Genomic DNA, 18709 nt, shown 5'->3' on the forward strand with positions numbered 1-18709 from the left:
CTAACATTTAACCCATTTTAAATAAAAAAAATTAACTAATTTGTTTAATTTTACACATAATATCATTTTTAACACTGATTTTTTTAATTTTTTTCTTGTAGAATATAAATAAATAATTTTCTTAGTTTTTCTTATTTATTCACATGATAAATAAATGTACATGAAAAAATTTACATTTACATGGTACATGTTAAAAATTATACCATACGAAAAAAAAAATAACAAATCAATTGATTTTCCTACCAAAATGAGTTAAATATTACCTAGAAAATACTCCAGATGACAAATGTACCAAATAATACCACAACACAAGGAGACAAATGATGTGTTTGGATACCACAGGGCCAAACATATAAAATATTTTAGAAACAAAACTCATGCAATTTCCATATTAAAAAAAAAAAAATCAATGCCGGAAAATGAGAATTTTAATGCTTAAAAGCTCAAGGATAATATTTACCAGAACTCATAAATGTAGGCATTTTCTCATGCTGGCCACCACTTGGAATTTTTACCTCCATATTATGAAGAAATAACAATAAAGATAAATACAGAAAAGCAAAGGTAATTTATTAGGCTTGTTAAATTACTACACCTAAGTGCCTATACATACCCAAACAGACATTATCAAGACACACACACACAGACAGCAGGACATTTACAAACAATAGGGACACCAAGTGAAGTTGAAAATTGAAACAAAAATTTTACTCCCAGATTATAAAGGCGACAAGCTGCTAAAGACTCTCTTCAAACTTGGGCATGCTGCACGCAGTCTCCCCATGCTTATTGAAAATATCTGCCAATATCAACGTATAATTTGTTAAGTAAACAACATAAACCAATAAGACGCAGAATGGATATAAGTTATTTGATATCGCACAACAAAATGTTCTCACCTTCGGACAAAAACGCACATCTAAAGTCTCCAGCATACTACATCGAGATATAGCAGCCTCAACGTCTTCCTCGTCAATGTTACATGACTACAATGTCCACAAAAACTCAATACTCAGAAACAGTATCTGATGAGGATGGTAGTCTCGGATATCTTAAACCAAGGAATCACTCATAAAAAGGGCGGCCCGGTCGCATTACGCGTCCCCGCTGAGCGAGGGTCCGGGGAGGGGTCCCACCACAAGGGTGTATTGGGGGCAAGCCTTCCCTTGCCAATTTAATTGGCAAGAGGCCGCTCCTAAGACTCGAACCCGTGACCTCTGGTCACACGGCAACAACGTTTTACCGTTGCGCCACTCATAAAAAAAAAAAAAAAATGACATGCTTTGGAAGATAAATGTTTCTAGACAACCACGGCCCAGGCATAAATCCATTACAGTAGATAAATATAGAAAGAATAAAGATGATTAGAATCCTGTTTGGATTAGGATTTCCTTTGCTGAGTTTTTTCCTTTTTTGCTACAAATGAGACGCAATATCTATAAAATAAATCAATCATCAACTTGAACTTTGTCCAATGATGTGTGGGCTCTCTATAACAAGTTCTAAATATCTTCCCTACAGAATAGCCAGAGGCAAAAGTACCCCTGAGAAGCAAAAGGCAAGGAGTTTTAGGGTACAAGAGCCCACACGATCCCAATCTCAGATTCATAACCTTAAGGCAAAGGTGGTAAATCCAAGATTAAATATACATGTGAAACCACTTTGGATTTGTTTTTGGGGAAAAAAATGAATGCTCTTCCTGCATTTATGATGCAAGTATACAGCTTAAATGATAAAGAACTTCCTAGTCATAAGACCTAAAGATGGAAGCATGTACCTGGAGAAAAAGACTGGTAAGTCTGGGGCATTCCAGCTTCAGTATCTCCAATGAGCAACAATTACTGATGAAAGAATATAAAAATAAAGAATAACATAAAAAAAGAACAAGAACCGTAAAATGAAAAGAAAATAAAAATAAACCAAAAGTATAGGGCATCACCTTAAATTAAGAAAACACAAGCTAAAACAAGCTAAGTCAACTTCCTTCAAATTTGAAGATAAAGACAGATTTAATGATGACAAATGGAAACAGCGTGCCATTGGTGGGATAACAACTTTCCTAATATTCGGACAACCCACACAATTGAGGTTTTGTAGCAATCGATTTGCCTGCTCATTTGGGTCAAGTATATTTTCCTGAGACATCAGGGAAGATGAACTAAATACACTTTGCAAGTCAGAAAGATGAGCTCCAGAAAATCCCCAATTCAGGTCATGCATATTCACACAGCCATTCAAACTCAAATGAGTGAGATGAGTGCAGCAAGCAAGAAGTTCCTCTATTGCAGACTGGCAGAGGGTTCCATAAGACAAGTCCAATTCCTGAAGTGCTGGCAAAGCACCTTCCTTGTAAAGAGGTTCTAAAGATGTGTCTGTGAGATACTTGCAAGCTTGCAATTTTAGTACCTTCAAGAACAAGATGTAAGATAAGTATCAACATTTAAAGGTCACCACTTTCATCAATCCACTCTGAATCAAATGACTAGGAAAGAAACAGAAGTGTGAATAATGTATATGACAGAAGAACAGACTTCCCCACAACATTTGAGTTTAAAATACTAAATTTCCATAATCATCACCAAGTGTCCTTCTGAGTAATCTATATATAATATAAAACAGTAACAATGGAGCTGAGGTGTCACTTCCTCCTTTTTTCCTGATAAAAAATATAATATAATATAATATATAATTTATTAATTTTATTATATTATTATATTTATCTATAAAAGATTATCTTATTCGTATTATATTTAAGAGTTATACAGAATTTAGATTAATCCCTAAAATCTCTTCAATTCTATGCATATCTAGGTGCCACTTCCTTCTTTTCTACTGATAATATATATATATATATAAAAAACAGTAAGATGGAGCTGAGGTGTTATTTCCTCCTTTTTTACTGATAAAAAAATATAATATATAATAAATTAATTTAAATTATATTGTTATATTTATCTATAAAAAGATTATTTTATTTGTAATATCTAAGAGTTCTACAGAATTTAGATTAATCACTAAATTCTCTCTTAAAATCTCTATAATTCCATGCATATCTATATATAATATAAAAAGATTATTTTATTCGTATTATATCTAAGACTTCTACAGAATTTAGATTAATCCATAAATTATTTCCTAAAATCTCTCTAATTCTCTGCGTGTGTATATATATATATATATAATATAAAACAGTGACGATGGAGCTGAGGTGTCAGTTCTTTTTTTACTCATAAAAAAATAATATATTATATTAAACCTTTATGTCATTAATTTTAATTATTAAATTACAATTTTTTTTTTAATATTTATATGCCAAGATGAATTTGTGCATCGCGTTGCGCAGGCCAAAAACTAGTTTAGAATAAAACAGAAAATTAAAAGAGTAACTATGATATTTACCTTTAGTTGCAAACAAGACTCAAAAACTGGCTGCAGACTCATCAAAAAAGTATATGACAAATCAAGTAAAGTCAGATGTTGAAGCCAGCGCAAAGAGTAAAGTCCATCAGAACCAACCGACGGGCAGGACATCAATATTAAAGACTCTATCAGTGGGCAAGATGCAGTTGTGGCTGACAAACAGTCATCTTTGAGTTGACTTCATAAAGACACGAGAAAACTGTCAGTGATAAGATACAACCAGTGGCAACTGAAACACTGGAAAAGGCAACATAAGATAACCTGCAGAAGGAAGCATCCAGAGATGTAAGGAGAGGACAATCGATGCATGCTTCAGACAGCACACCACATCCTTTCAACTCAAGTGACACCATATGTGGTGCTTCAATATTAAGTACGTTCAGTTTTGGACAGATTCCCAAATTCAGTGACCGAAGAGCAACCTGAAAAGAAAAATACAAATTCTGCTCAACCTTGTTGTCTTACAAAATTAAAGCAATGAGAATTGCATCTCACAGGTAAAGGAGGAAACAACATTTTACTTACAGGAGAAAATGATGCTCTCTCAAGATGATCACAACCATCCAGACAGACTTTCTCGAGACAAGGGCATGTCAATTCCAGAGAAGTAATAGCACGGCAACCAACTAGAGAAAGACTGACTAAGGACATACTGCAGAATTGCATGGCTGTCAAACTCTGGAAAAGTTAAAAAGTTGTTAGACACAGCTACCAGAAAAAAAATACAAACTACCATAGATATAAGCACAAGTCTAAAGAGCTGTGATGTCAAAACCTGCAGGCAATAAACAGAAAGACAGTATCCAATGGCTCAAAATTCAGGCACTGAGTTGCAAAGAGCTTAGTTCAAGGGATGACATTCTGATGAATACCATTTACACGCAACATTGACATAAAGGACATCAGGGAAATTGATTACACCATAAGAATCTTCTCCAACCTCACTTTCCTAACTAATCTTTAAATTACTTCAAGTTATCAATCATTCCCTTGGTCTGAACAAGAATGAAAAAATACTCAAATTTAGATTTCCCAGCATTTCCAATGACTGAGTTGAATAAGCTTCTCTGTTTAATTAAAGTCTAATATCTAGTTCAATGGATTTTTTATCAGTTATGAGCACTGTTGTTAGAATCGTATGATTAGAGTCGAGTCGGCTCCATTTCGAGCTGACTCTATAGGCAGAATCGAAAATCATCAAGAATCGGATGTGAATCGGACAACTCGGTGGTGAATCAGACCAATCGACCGAGTCGTCCGATTCCACCGATTCATGAATTAAGAGAAAAAAAACCGGCAGCAAGTAAGAGTTATTTTGGAATCTGTAGAGTTTAATTAAAGGCAGGAATGACTTTTTGAAAACAACCAATAACGATTAAACTAAAGGAATAAAAAGAAATTAAAACAAAAATCAATAATTCAAATTCAAAGAATCAAGACAGATTACAATAAAAATTGTGAGTTGTTGTGACTTTCCAAATTGCAATTACATACAACGACTCTTTGTAGAATAAATCAACAGATTAATTCCATTCCATCTTCCTGCGTCAAATTTTCTTCTTTTCTTTCCAACGTGTGGAGCACTTACTTACACGTAACTTTCTTCAAAATTTCAAAACCAAAAATAGTTATTCATGATTTCATGGTTTTTAATCATCCGAAAATAAAATTGCATTTCAAGACTAATAGTCGATAATATTTTAAGTTCATGTTAAATATTTTATTTTTTTATAATATTAAGAATTTGAACCGAATCTTACGATTCAAAAAATCAGGATTCACGAGTCGAATCTCAATTTGACAACTATTGTTACAAGGACACGATTAGCGCCCTGACTGATCTCCATCTGCAGTCATCATTGATGAACTAACAATTTTCAGGGTTTCACACAAGTAAAGAATGCAAAAAATTATTTTTAGAACATAAGAAAAAGAATAAAGATGGTGAATTTTTTTTGATAAAATGTCACAACATTAGAAACCATAAATATTTTTTTACAAAAAATGAATTGAAGAACACTAAGGCGCTGTTTGATAAAACTGAAAATTAAGTGTTGAACAAGTACTGAATTTGAAGTGTTTGAATATTATAAAGGGAAAAGTACAAAAATAAACCTGTGGTTTGGACGATTTTCAAATATAAACTGTGTGGTTTAAAAGTTGACAAATAGGTACCTTGAGGTTGATTCCGTTAGCAAACACAGTCCAAACAGACTAAGGGTGTTAAAAAAAACGTCAAAATGGCAGTCAAAGTCAAAAGGTTACTTTTATCTTTATATTTATTTATTTTATAAATTAACCTCCTTATTATCTAGTTATAACAAAAAACCCCAAAACAATAACCAAAAATTAATAACACTCTTATCCCATCATCTTCCTCCTCACTCACATCACATGGTGCAATAAGGTCTCCACCCAAAACTGTTAAAACTTTTGGTTCAGACTCTTGAAGACGGTGAGAGGTTGTTTAATTTGCTTCTCGAATACGCTCGCGATGGTAGTTTAGCACAATTGGTCAAAAACCGCGGCGGCTTCGGTGTACCGGAATCGGATGTTAAAAGCTACACGAAATCGGTTCTGAAAGGGCTTCGTTATATTCACGCGAAAGGATCCGCTCACTGTGATATAAAGTGGCAAAACTTGTTGTTTGAGAATGGGGGAGTTAAGATTGCAGACTTTGGATTAGCGAAAAAATTAGGGGAAAAACATGGGAGGGTTGAATTCCATGGAACTCCTACATGTTGCCGGAATCAGTTAATGAAAATGAATAATCGCTGTGTGATATTTGGGCTCTTGGTTGTGCAGTGGTTGAGATGATCACCAGAAAATCTGCTTGCAATTGCAAAGGGGATATGAATATGGCGGCATTGTTGATTAAAATTGGAGAGTGAGGAAGAAGATGGTGGGGATACGAGATTTATTAATCTTGTTTGTAATAAGGGGGTTAATTTATAAAACAAATCAATCTAAAGACAAAAACAATAATTTGACTCCTATTTTGACTTTTTTAACACCGTTAGTCTGTTTGGACTGTGTTTGCTAACGGAATCAACCTCAAGGTACATGTTTGTCAACTTTTAAAGCACATAATTTATGTTTGAAAACGGCCCAAACCACAAGGTTTATTTTTGTACTTTTCCCTATTATAAAGGGTTAAATGCACCATTGGTCACTGAATTTACATGTTTGTCTCAAAATAGTCACACAACTTCAATTTGTCTCAATAAAATCATTCAACTTTGAGTTCTGTCTCAATTAGGTCACTCTGACGATTTCAGTGATTAAAAAACATCTGAATGATGACATAAGTGACACGTCAATATGAAACAACTCATATTTCTAACCGAAATGACACATGACATCCACATATGCACCACCTGGCGATCACGTGTCGATTATTTTTATGAAAAAATAAATAAAATGTAGTTTTTTTCATAAATATACCCGACATGTGGCTGTCACATTTCGTTTCGGTAAGAGATTTGAGTTAACTTATGTTGATATGTCACCCATGTCATTATTTTGTTGCGTTTTAACCGCTAAAATTGGCGGGAGTGACCTAATTGAGACAAAACTGAGTGATTTTATTGAGACAAATTCAAGTTAAGTACCCATTTTGAGACAACGATGTAAATACAGTGACCAATGATGTATTTAACCCCTATTATAAATGCTAACACTATTAAATAAGCTACCTGTTTGATAAATCCTAAAAATAAAATACTGAATTTAATGATATTAAGTTTTTATTATTGGTAATGTTCAACTTAAATTTTAATTAAATATTTTGACTTACAAGAATAAGTGATTTTTTAACTTAAATAAAGTTTTTGTGATGTTATCAAACAAATTAAAAACCAATAAGCACTTAATGTATTAGCCTTAAGTGCTTAATGGCATATTATCAAACAGGCCCTAAGACATGCTAAAGATAATAAAAATTATTTCATGTCACAAGACCAGACAAGACAAGACAAGACAAGAAATGATAAGAAAAAAGAGAATTGCCCTTTACTTACCTCACAATTATCAAGAACCAGCGATTTTAGCATAGGGCATCCCCCACCATCACTAAAAACTTCACAAATAGAATTTGTCAGAGATTCACAATCTGTCAGGTCAACTTCTTGCAAACATTGGCATTGTAATGCCAATGTTGTTAAGTTTTCCTGTTTCTGCAATGCTAATTTCTGCACATCATAAAGACAACTCTGAGAATTATAACTTTAAAAGATGATCAAGGAAAACATGACAAAGACTGGTATTTTATTTAGAAGGCATACTTGAAGTGAATTTGATGTGATATTGATTCGATGGAGTGCCGGGCAATTAGACACCATTATAGATGACAGCATGATACTTCGTAAGTTCAGATCAGCAAATCTGATGAGGTAGGAGAAATGACAACGACAAAACCATTAGCAAAAAGTCCATTGCTCCCTAAAAAGCAAAAATATTACTGTTTTTCTTAGACTGCATGGGAAATGGGTACAGAACAATTACTTGCGACAATGTACTAGCCGAATATTCTGTAAACGAGGAAGATCCAAGGACACAGAAGTCAGCAGGCTGCAATTGTCAAGCTCCAAAACCTGCAAAAGATTCACTGACGTTCAATTTTGGAGAGAACGCAAGTATATCAAAGGAAGTATGCAGAACAGGAGAAGTTATACCTCCAACATATAACTATGAGATATTGCAGCCATTGATGCAGAAGTAATTCCCTCACAGCTATGAAGCTTCAAAACCGTCAACATTGGCAGTCTCACAGACTTCAAACCAGACAGGGAAGTAAGTCAAACAAGGGCAGATCCACAAAATAAAAAAACAATAACAGGTACCATCCACAAAAACTGACCTCAAGTGAAATATTTGGGCAATATGATGCATTGAGGATATGGAGATTTGCACAGGTGAGAGCTATTTCACGTAAAGTTTCATCACTAACACATGAACAATTCGACATGTCCAAAGACTCCAGTTGAGGACATGAAGTTGCTGCTGAACGGATTGCTGCATCTGAAAGCTTGTGGCAGGATCCTATATCTAGGAGATGCAGGAGAGGACAATTGAGCACAGCCTGTGCCATGTTGCTGCGCTTCAATGACAAAGTTTCAAGTTGTGGACACCTGAAAAACATACATATTTCAGCACAAAGTTGAAACTGAGCAAGATATCAAAATTTGGGAGTTCTCTTTAGAAACTTGAGATTGTTTCACCTGACAGATATCCTCACCACACGGCATTTTGTAAGTTGAAGATGACGCAGCCTATCATGGTTTATAGGGATCTCCTGAACACCATTACCTAAAGTAGCATCATTGACATTCAAACTCTTCAACATGGTACATTCTGCCAAGGCATGGAAAAAAGGATCCCCTAATTGTCCTCTTCCTAGAGTTAAGACCTCAAGATTACTGAAAATAATTAAGAAACATTAGCATCAAGATATTACTTAATCAGAACAAGAAGGAATCACACACAATCAAGTACCTCAATGAAGAGACTGCTCTCATAACAAGCAAATGAATATTAGGAGCACTGTAGATATTCACTTCAGTTGCATTGGGGTATCGCCGACACATGTCTTCAACTGAAGATGCATATAAGACCAATTAATTTCGAAACTATTGCAACAAGAAATGAACAACTAATTTAGCATTGATCCTGAAGGATAATAAAATAATACAAATGCTCATATAATCAAATTACTTAAATTATTGGTCAATGTGATGAAAATGGTATCAGCCCCACATAAAACTCTACAAAAACTTTGTAGAGGAAACAGACACTTCTTTTCAACATTAAGGCACTTAGGAACATTCTCAATCTCAACTACAATACAAGCTTCATAAAGGAAATGCTGTTTCCATATTTATGAAATTTTGCAACTATGCATCCTCAACCAATGTGGCAAAGTAATTTTACTTCAACTCCTGTTCATATCGAATTACAGATACTTTTCTATTACCACATATAAAGAGAACATGTGTAGAACATATTCGCTAAAATGAACAAACACAATCAACTTAGCTAAGCAAATGTTCACCTTGGAATTGATTACACACCTCTACAACTAGCACTTTTTTAACAAGTCCTAAACTCAACTAGCTTTCAAAATATCCTCCATGAAACTTTGACATCAATTGCATATGCAAGCAAAAAGGTGACGACCCATCCTTTCTAAAATACATTATCACAAAATTATCACAGATAAAAAAAATGTAGTCTTATATCATCACAAATGAGAAGATTTAAAGGATTTTTGACACACATTTAGTCACTATAAGTTATTATTCAACTTATTAACACCTAAGTAACATCCAATATGTTGTTAATCAACATATCATGTGCAGTAAATATGCTTTCATTATCAACAGGTCATCAAGCATCATCCATATGACATCTCTTACAGTTTCAAATTAGTTTCTTATGTATCCCACTAAAGCATATCCGTATCACGCACCACAATTGCTTATCTGATTCTCATCCAATCTGGTAGTCCAAAAACCATTTTCAAGTTTTTTACACCTAGCTAGATATCCTCAAGGTTTCTTATACTTCCATTTCATGCAAGAAATTGGTTATATAATATCAACAAGACTCACACATAAACTGGACACATCAAATAGTGGTATTAAACTCACTACCTGCAACTAAGGCTCAGCTAAGCTTCTCCAAACAGCAAAACTTTTCTAGGTACAAAAACTAACAAATGCAGAAAACCACAAATATTCAATAAGTAACACTCACATTGCTCTATGGATATATTTCGATTCTCAAAATTCAAACACCTCCAGAAATCTTCATGAGCACTAGCTGTTCGCCACTGTCTACAGACCATTGCAGCTCGACAAAGATTAATATGGTCCAAAAAAGAGAAAACCTGAGGACAAGGAAAATGAGATTAGATAGATGGAAGCGTGCAACTATAGATGTGTACCTCAAGAAGACATCTAAGTATTTTACCATATGCAACAAATCATCCGTAAGATCCATCCGAACTTCTAAGGCTTCTAATTTAGGTGTGCCATTCTCATCATTGTCATCTCTCCCACCACTAGAACCGCGGGGATTTTCTTCACTGCTGTTATTCCACAAGAAATTATGATAAAACGTCTCATTCATAGATTGAACATAAGAACTCTGACTTAAAGTATAGTCTCTGTCAACAGACAAACTAGAATTGCCAGCATCTGAAGACATAGTTGTTGCGTAATGGCAGTCACTGAAGGAAAAGGAAAAAAACATCATAAAAAACTAATAACAATCAAACAACGAAGTACACATTACAAACTAGCAAAGGATCAATTTCTCATATGAATAACAAGTCCTAAAACTTTCAGATTCTTTTGAGTTAATTCTAATGATAGTATCATAACAAATGTTGAAAAAATTAACCAAGTGCAGCTACTATAGCATAGTGCGGTTTTTTAAGAGTTAAAAGAAGGGAGAGGTTACAAATTTAGCCTTATGGTTATTGGGGGAGAGCAGATTTAGCCTCCACAGATAAAACAAAACATTGCTGCAATCTTAAACCTATATAAGTTTTTTTCATTAAAAGAAGATGTGCAAATCAAGCACCATTGGGTAGCTAGAGGCGGCTTGAAATTGCAAATATGTTGGGCTTAAGATTGCACTACTGTTTCGTATGTTTTGTATGAGGAGGCTAAATCCATTCTCCCAATAACCATAGGGCTAATTCGTATCTTATCCCTTAAAAATTAGGCGTTGAGGAAAGCAATGAAAAAAACATGTAACAAGACAAATCTCCTTGAATTGGCAAGATCAGGTCACAGGAAAATGGGAAAAAAAAGATCTTAATATGACCTAAGCCTGTCAAATGTATCACAAAGACAGCGCTCGCATTCTTCGCCAAACTCAATTTGGATTTGGCATTTGCTGCAATCTGTTCTCCAAATTCAATTTGAAATTACGGCCGCACTTAATTTCAATTACGCGGCTCTCCATCATTCATTACCATGTATTATTCTCTTGAAAAAACAAACCATACATCATCCAGGCAGTTAAGCTCAAGAACATTAAAACCAAAACAGAAAGAAAGAGACTTACTGAGAACCAGTGTAAACTTTGGCCCGCTTATTATGCAAGTCCCGATCACACACTTCGGTACCACTCCCTGACGCCACTGCCGCAGATGGCGTCGTGGAACTACTACTCTCTCCCTCTCCCCGAGAGCAACGAATCCCATACTTCCTTAAAGGAAGCGGAGCAACCACATGCACGACCTCATCTAAACCCGGCGCTCCCTCATCCCAATTGGCACCGCCACTTCGCATATTCCTAATCATCTCCTCAAAGAATCTCAACGAGTCCTGATCGTCAGGCTCCCGCCTATCATCATTCAATGCAAGCTCTAATCTTTCATCAGCGTCCTCATCGTTATTCACAATGTTGCCCTCTGGATTGCTGTCATTCTCGAAAATGCCCTCTCTCATCGCTTTATTCGGCAAGTCACTGTCGTTCAACGGTGTTGGTTCTTCGTCTTCGAAAAGGAAGCATAGACAGCACCAAATCTTCATGCAATTGAAGGTAGAGGCAGTGCCTTCACGAACCCTAGGTCACGATCCGTATCATTTCTACTTAGAAATTAGAAGAAAAACCCTAATCTTTAGTGAAATCAAGAGTTCGAAGAAGCTCATCAGAAAACAACACCATCAATGATGAATTTCGCGCTGGTGCTGGTGGAGCAATAGAAGGATTCGGCCGATAGAGACATGCATAAAGCTAAGCTAAAAGACACAAGTTTAGAAGAAAATAAATAAATAGCAGCGTAGAGAGACGGAGCGATGAAGAAGAAGAACAAGAAGAAGAAGAAGAGGAAAAGAAGGGAGATTTGAACGGATCTGATCGTATCTTGCGAGCTTCAGCTGGACGATGGATGTTTTTATTTTGTTAAAAAGCTTCAAAAAAAGAGATCGGCGCTGGCTAATGGTGAAAATATTAATCTCAGATTTCCTACTTATTTATTCGAATATATGGAAATTATTTTCACCATTTTCATTTTCAACCAGTGCTAGAAAACGACGTCGCTTGGCTTCCTTCAAAATCCTTCTCCTTTCTTCCTTAGACCCCTAAACTTTTCCTTTTTACGATTAAACCCTGATCTTTTTATGTTATACATTAAATCCTCCATTGATTATGGAAAAATGCATATTATATTGCTAGTTATTTTTAGTCACTTTGGAGTAAGTTTCACAAAAAAAAAAAAAAAAAAAAAAAAAATCATTAAACTTCATTTTACTTCAATAAAATAAATTTCATTTTTATTTTAATAAAATCGTTCTGATTAATTCAGATAAAAAAAACTCATATACTAATACATCATTCGCATTGGAAATAACTTGTTTTTACATATAACATGACAATCACGCGAGTGACACCTGATAGCATATATATATTATGCCACGTAGCAATTTCAAACATTTGAACTGAGTAAATTAAAAATATATATTTTTTTTTATTGTCATGTCACATGTATGAATCAGTCATTTCTAGCATAGCTCACACGTTACTATTCTGATGATTTTTTCTATTTAAAATGGTCTTAAAATTGAAATAAAAAGAAAAGTTACAAAATAAAAGTTTAGTAACCTTTGTGAAACTTATCCCAAATTTTAGTGACTATCCGTGCAATTTACCCTTTAAAAACTTGTGATTTGTTTCATCTACATCTGATTTTGCATTATACATATTAGAAATTAGGTTTTATAGTTTTTCATTCATTCATGCAACTTTTACATGATTTCATGACTAGTAAGTAAAGTAAATAGAATAATAAAAAAAATAGCTTAAGTGGGCCACGTTGCAATAGTACACCTCCTTCGTAAAACCACACTAGTTTACGAGAAGAGCCAATGGATGAGTAGGCTTCCCTTTTCGGATTGTTAAATATTTAATTTCAAATATAGATAAAATATCGGTTTGGATATCTTTTTTGTAACTTTGTGATAACAACCCAAATTATTCTAGAATGAGGAATAAAGGAAAAATTAGTAGAAATAATGTCAAACCATTATTCCTTCTAAAAGAGTGATTTATGCATGATTAATATGGAATTAATGAGGATTAATGCAGGGGTGAATATGCAATATTGAAGAAAAATGAAGGAGTCTTTAGCATTATGTCACGCCACGTGGACCATAACGAGACACGTCATAACAAGATACGCCCGATGAGAACGAGTAATGGAGACCCGTCATAGTTCTCAAGGAGAGCGTACATACGCCTCGACGGTTCTAAGAATACCAAAAGGCGCACTTATAACCATCCATAAATGGGAATAAATACAATTAAATGACAATTAACAGACATTAAAGGGAATAAAGACTTGATTGTTCGAATATCTCAACTCTGAGATTTTCAAGGATAAATGTTGGGATTAATGGAGAATTGATAGCAATTAAAGATGAGTAATGACATGACTCTTCGTCTGCTTCTCCATTAATGTTGAAGGTTACAGAAACCTATATAAATACCCCAGCTTCCTAGAATCAAAGGTACACTTACTGATTCAATACTTTTGTGCTTACAGTTTATTCTCATAAATATTACTGACTTTGGCATCGGAGTGTCCCCGGCCCATACCAACGGTGCCTCACAGGGAACTGCTCCGATCAATGATTGTTTTACAAGTTATCACTTTGTTTTTTTTTTCCACTTTAAGAAGTAAAATATAAAGGTTTTGGTAGAATTAAAAAAAAACGGACACCAACAACTATTTTAGAAAGAAAATCAGTTAATCTCTACTATTAACAACAAACAATAGATATCACGAGCTACAAATATGGAGTCGAAATAAGTGACACAGTCTTAACCGATTTGACACGCACATTTAGAAAGGCTGGTGTATGATTATAAGGTCAAATTAAAAATTTAATTGAAAAGTTTAGTAGCTTCAACATGTTTTTTTAAAGAGAATATCAAAATATTTTAATATTGATCGCCAAGAACAATTTTATCCATAAAGTCATAAATGATATAATCATACTCTTAACATTTATAAGTTGAGCCAATTTTACCCTTAAAATTTGAAAGTTTACTAATTTTTAGTTTTTATTAACGGAATACTCTACGCGTTCATGATTTTCGTTATTTCACTCCACATGTGTGTCATGTTATCACTCAAAATCAATATTTAATAAAAACACGTGTACCTACATGAAAATAAAAATAAAAAAGTAAAATAAGTTATCTCATTTTCGTACAAGATAAAAAAAATGCATGTACAAACAAGACATTTTTTTAACTTTAAAAATAAATCGCATATGTACATGTGTCTTTCGTCTGTTACTGGTTAATAATAACATGACACATATGTGGAATATAGATAATGAAATTCATAGCTGCGTAGACTATTGAGAACATCCCAAATTATTATTTCTAGAGTAAGGAATAAGGGTGAATTAATAGAAATAATGACAAACCGTTATTCTTTATAGAAAAAGTATTAATAACGATTAACGCATGATTAATGTGGAGTTAATGATAATTAATGCAATGGTGAATATACAATAATGAAGAAAATGAATGAGTCTCTAGCCACGCCACGTGGACCATGATGAGATACACTGTCACACCCGACCCAAATCGGCATCGGGTATTAACGAAAAATAGGATAACGAACGTCTAACAGCCTGAAAGCCGAACTTATTTTCTAATAGATCAAAATTTAATTCGGACTACCTAAAATTTTATTTATTATTTGGCTTGGACTTGATAATTCTAGCAAGCTTCCTACGTATCCCGAACGTCTTTTAATCTTTAAATCGGGAATCAAAGCCACGTAGTTCTGCCTATTTTAGGTAGTTCTCTTAACTTATTAACTCGTTTTAACTTATTGACGAGTTGATTGACACGGTAATAATTTAATTGTACATTTCACTTTATTCTATATATATATATATATATATATATATATATATATATATATATATATATATATATATATATATATATATATATATATCATTTTATCAAAACGAATCAAATCGAATAAGGTTTTATCAAAACGAATCAAATCAATATTTTATCAAACCAACTCATAATCAAATAAATCGCTTTAACGAACCAACTCGTAATCAAACAAACGTAAAATATTATATTTCAAATCATCAAGCATTGTCAAAACGTAATACAAAATTCGTATGTGTCAATCCTCGAATTCCACCCGTGTAGTTTCTCATAACATCAACAATATCAATAATCGAGATATCTTATTCATATCTCGCTCTTTGCCTAACGTTAGAACTACCGGCCGTGCACTCTGGCCATACCGCCATTAGGTATGGTCTTACAATTACAACCATATCCCGGGCAATCCTAGATTGACAAAACCATTTTATCTTTCTTTCAAACTATCACAATATAAAATCATATTTGGACTTCAATCCCAAATCACAAAAATAGTAACAGTAATCGAATCAGCTTTCTCAATCCCAAAAACAATTCAGCTTTCTAAATCCAAAAACAATTCTCATAATAAATAATTATTCTTCAAATAACCAAAATCAAAAGTATATAAATATTTTAAACAATATATTTTAAATGATCTAATAAAACGTATTCAAAGCCACTTAAATAATTCAAAACTGAAACTTATTTTTATCTGTTATCGGAATATCTATTTTAGGTCAATGAGATAGTTATTTTAAACCGACTACTTTCGTTTGCCACCGGAATTGTAACGTGATATCGTTAATTCCGATCGAAAGGTTCAATTAGACTCGTGACACTGCTACGAGTCTATCTGTACCAATTATTAAGTTTTTTTATTATTAGTTTTCCAATATATAAAGATTTAGACCGTGACAATTTAATAATTAACTAGCGTCAATTGTTTCCGTAACCGAAACTTTCAGCAAATCATCTATTTTAATACGTAACCATCTAATTAGAACTCTATTAAAGAGAAAATAATATTAAATATTACATACCTCTTAAACGCTATAAATTTTAATCCGTCCACACGAGACCATTTGCTTTAACTCAGAAGCAATAAGAACCTTGTCCAACTTTTTCTTTAATACTTTCTTTCATATTAAAAGAACCCCAAACCATATATATATATATATATATATATAGAGAGAGAGAGAGAGCAAAAACCAATTCTCCCACATTCGTACTCCCTCCTTTCTCTCCTTATCCCCTCTTCCATTTTATATCCATTAGATTTTATATTACAGAAGCTATATATATATATATATATATATATATATATATATATATATATATATATATATATATATATATATATATTTTAAAGGACATGTGTCATTTATGTAGATTAATTTGAAGTACTTGTTGATTAATCTTATAACAAGTGTTTTTATCCTTAACAAATCAATGCCACATTTTTTTATTTATTATTATTATTATTACTATTATTATGTTAAGTATCATCACATTCCACTAAAGTTTATTTACAATAAAATATTTTGAAAATTTTAATAGCAAATATTTCGTATACATTGGGAGTTAGACAAATATCGATTTTGGCCCTTTTAATTTATAATTAATCTTTAAAATTCACTTGAAACTTTTTAATTTAAACTAAGAGACATTAAACTAACTTCAATAATATACTTTTACAATCTAATTGGTTAATTAATAAGTCAACATATAACATAATCTAATATTGACTATAAAAATTAACTTTTAGACGCGGATGTGATAATTCTACCCACCTTAGAAAATTTCGTCCTCGAAATTCATACCGATTCTTACTAAGTTCAATTAATCTTTACAATTTCTTAATTACGATTTTTTTAACTCATTATCGGACTATATATCCCCAAATATTCATATTCCTGAATCACCATCCATACTAGGTCCGAAGAAAATAATATTTGCTCTGATACCAAAATGTCACACCCGACCCAAATCGGCATCGCGTATTAACGGAAAATAGGATAACGAACGTCTAACAGCCTGAAAACCGAACTTATTTTCTAATAGATCAAAATTTAATTCGGACTACCTAAAATTTTATTTATTATTTGGCTTGGACTTGATAATTCTATCAAGCTTCCTACGTATCCCGAACGTCTTTTAATCTTTAAATCGGGAATCAAAGCCACGTAGTTCTACCTATTTTAGGTAGTTCTCTTAACTTATTAACTCGTTTTAACTTATTGACGCGTTGATTGACACAGTAATAATTTAATTGTACATTTCACTTTATACTATATAATTATATATATATATATATCGTTTTATCAAAACGAATCAAATTAAATAAACGTTTTATCAAATCGAATAACGTTTTATCAAAACGAATCAAATCAAATAACGTTTTATCAAATCAATGTTTTATCAAACCAACTCATAATCAAATAAATCGCTTTAACGAACCAACTCGTAATCAAATAAACGTAAAATATTATATTTCAAGTCATCAAGCATTGTCAAAACGTAATACAAAATTCGTATGTGTCAATCCTCGAATTCCACCCGTGTAGTTTCTCATAACATCAACAATATCAATAATCGAGATATTCCATTCATATCTCGTTCTTTGCCTAACGTTAGGACTACCAGCCGTGCACTCTGGCCATACCACCATTAGGTATGGTCTTACAATTACAACCCTACTCCGGGCAATCCTAGATTGATAAAACCATTTTATCTTTCTTTCAAACTATCACAACATAAAATCATATTTGGACTTCAATCCCAAATCACAGAAATAGTAACAGTAATCGAATCAGCTTTCTAAATCCAAAAACAATTCTCATAATATAATCAAATTCATTTTTCAATCCATTTTTCAAAATACTACGATAATAAATAATTATTCTTCAAATAACCAAAATCAAAAGTATATAAATATTTTAAACAATATATTTTAAACCATCTAATAAAACGTATTCAAAGCCACTTAAATAATTTAAAACTGAAACTTATTTTTATCTGTTATCGAAATAGCTATTTTAGGCCAATGAGATAGTTATTTTAAACCGACATTTTTATCTGACTATTTTCATTTGCCACCAGAATTGTAACGTGATATCGTTAATTCCGATCGAAGGTTCAGTTAGACTCGTGACACTGCTACGAGTCTATCCGTACCAACTATTAAGTTTTTTTTATGATTAGTTTTCCAATATATAAAGATTTAGACCGTGACAATTTAATAATTAACTAGCGTCAATTGTTTCCGTAACCAAAACTTTCAGCAAATCATCTATTTTAATACGTAACCATCTAATTAGAACTCTTTTAAAGAGAAAATAATATTATATATATATATATATATATATATATATAT

General features: G+C 32.9%; 1 protein-coding gene across 2 annotated transcripts; it reads right to left on the reverse strand.

The window, feature by feature from the left end:
- Positions 1-547: 547 nt before the first annotated feature.
- LOC136203808 (F-box/LRR-repeat protein 15) lies at positions 548-12392 on the reverse strand. Of its 2 annotated transcripts, XM_065995044.1 has the most exons (17): positions 11494-12392; positions 10390-10648; positions 10174-10306; positions 8914-9013; positions 8640-8837; positions 8279-8549; positions 8094-8192; positions 7924-8012; positions 7704-7803; positions 7440-7610; positions 3946-4098; positions 3682-3842; positions 3400-3598; positions 1940-2406; positions 1778-1841; positions 900-986; positions 548-799 (listed from the first exon to the last, which is right to left on the reverse strand). In XM_065995044.1, exons 1-17 carry the CDS (start codon positions 11961-11963, stop codon positions 719-721), a joined length of 3102 nt encoding a protein of 1033 aa, XP_065851116.1. In that variant the 5' UTR covers positions 11964-12392; the 3' UTR covers positions 548-718. The 2 variants fall into 2 exon arrangements, with proteins under 2 accessions (XP_065851116.1, XP_065851117.1); XM_065995045.1 differs by lacking the exon at positions 900-986.
- Positions 12393-18709: the final 6317 nt, after the last annotated feature.

This window comes from Euphorbia lathyris, chromosome 8, assembly GCF_963576675.1.
Source record: "Euphorbia lathyris chromosome 8, ddEupLath1.1, whole genome shotgun sequence".
Classification (NCBI taxonomy): Eukaryota; Viridiplantae; Streptophyta; class Magnoliopsida; order Malpighiales; family Euphorbiaceae; genus Euphorbia; species Euphorbia lathyris.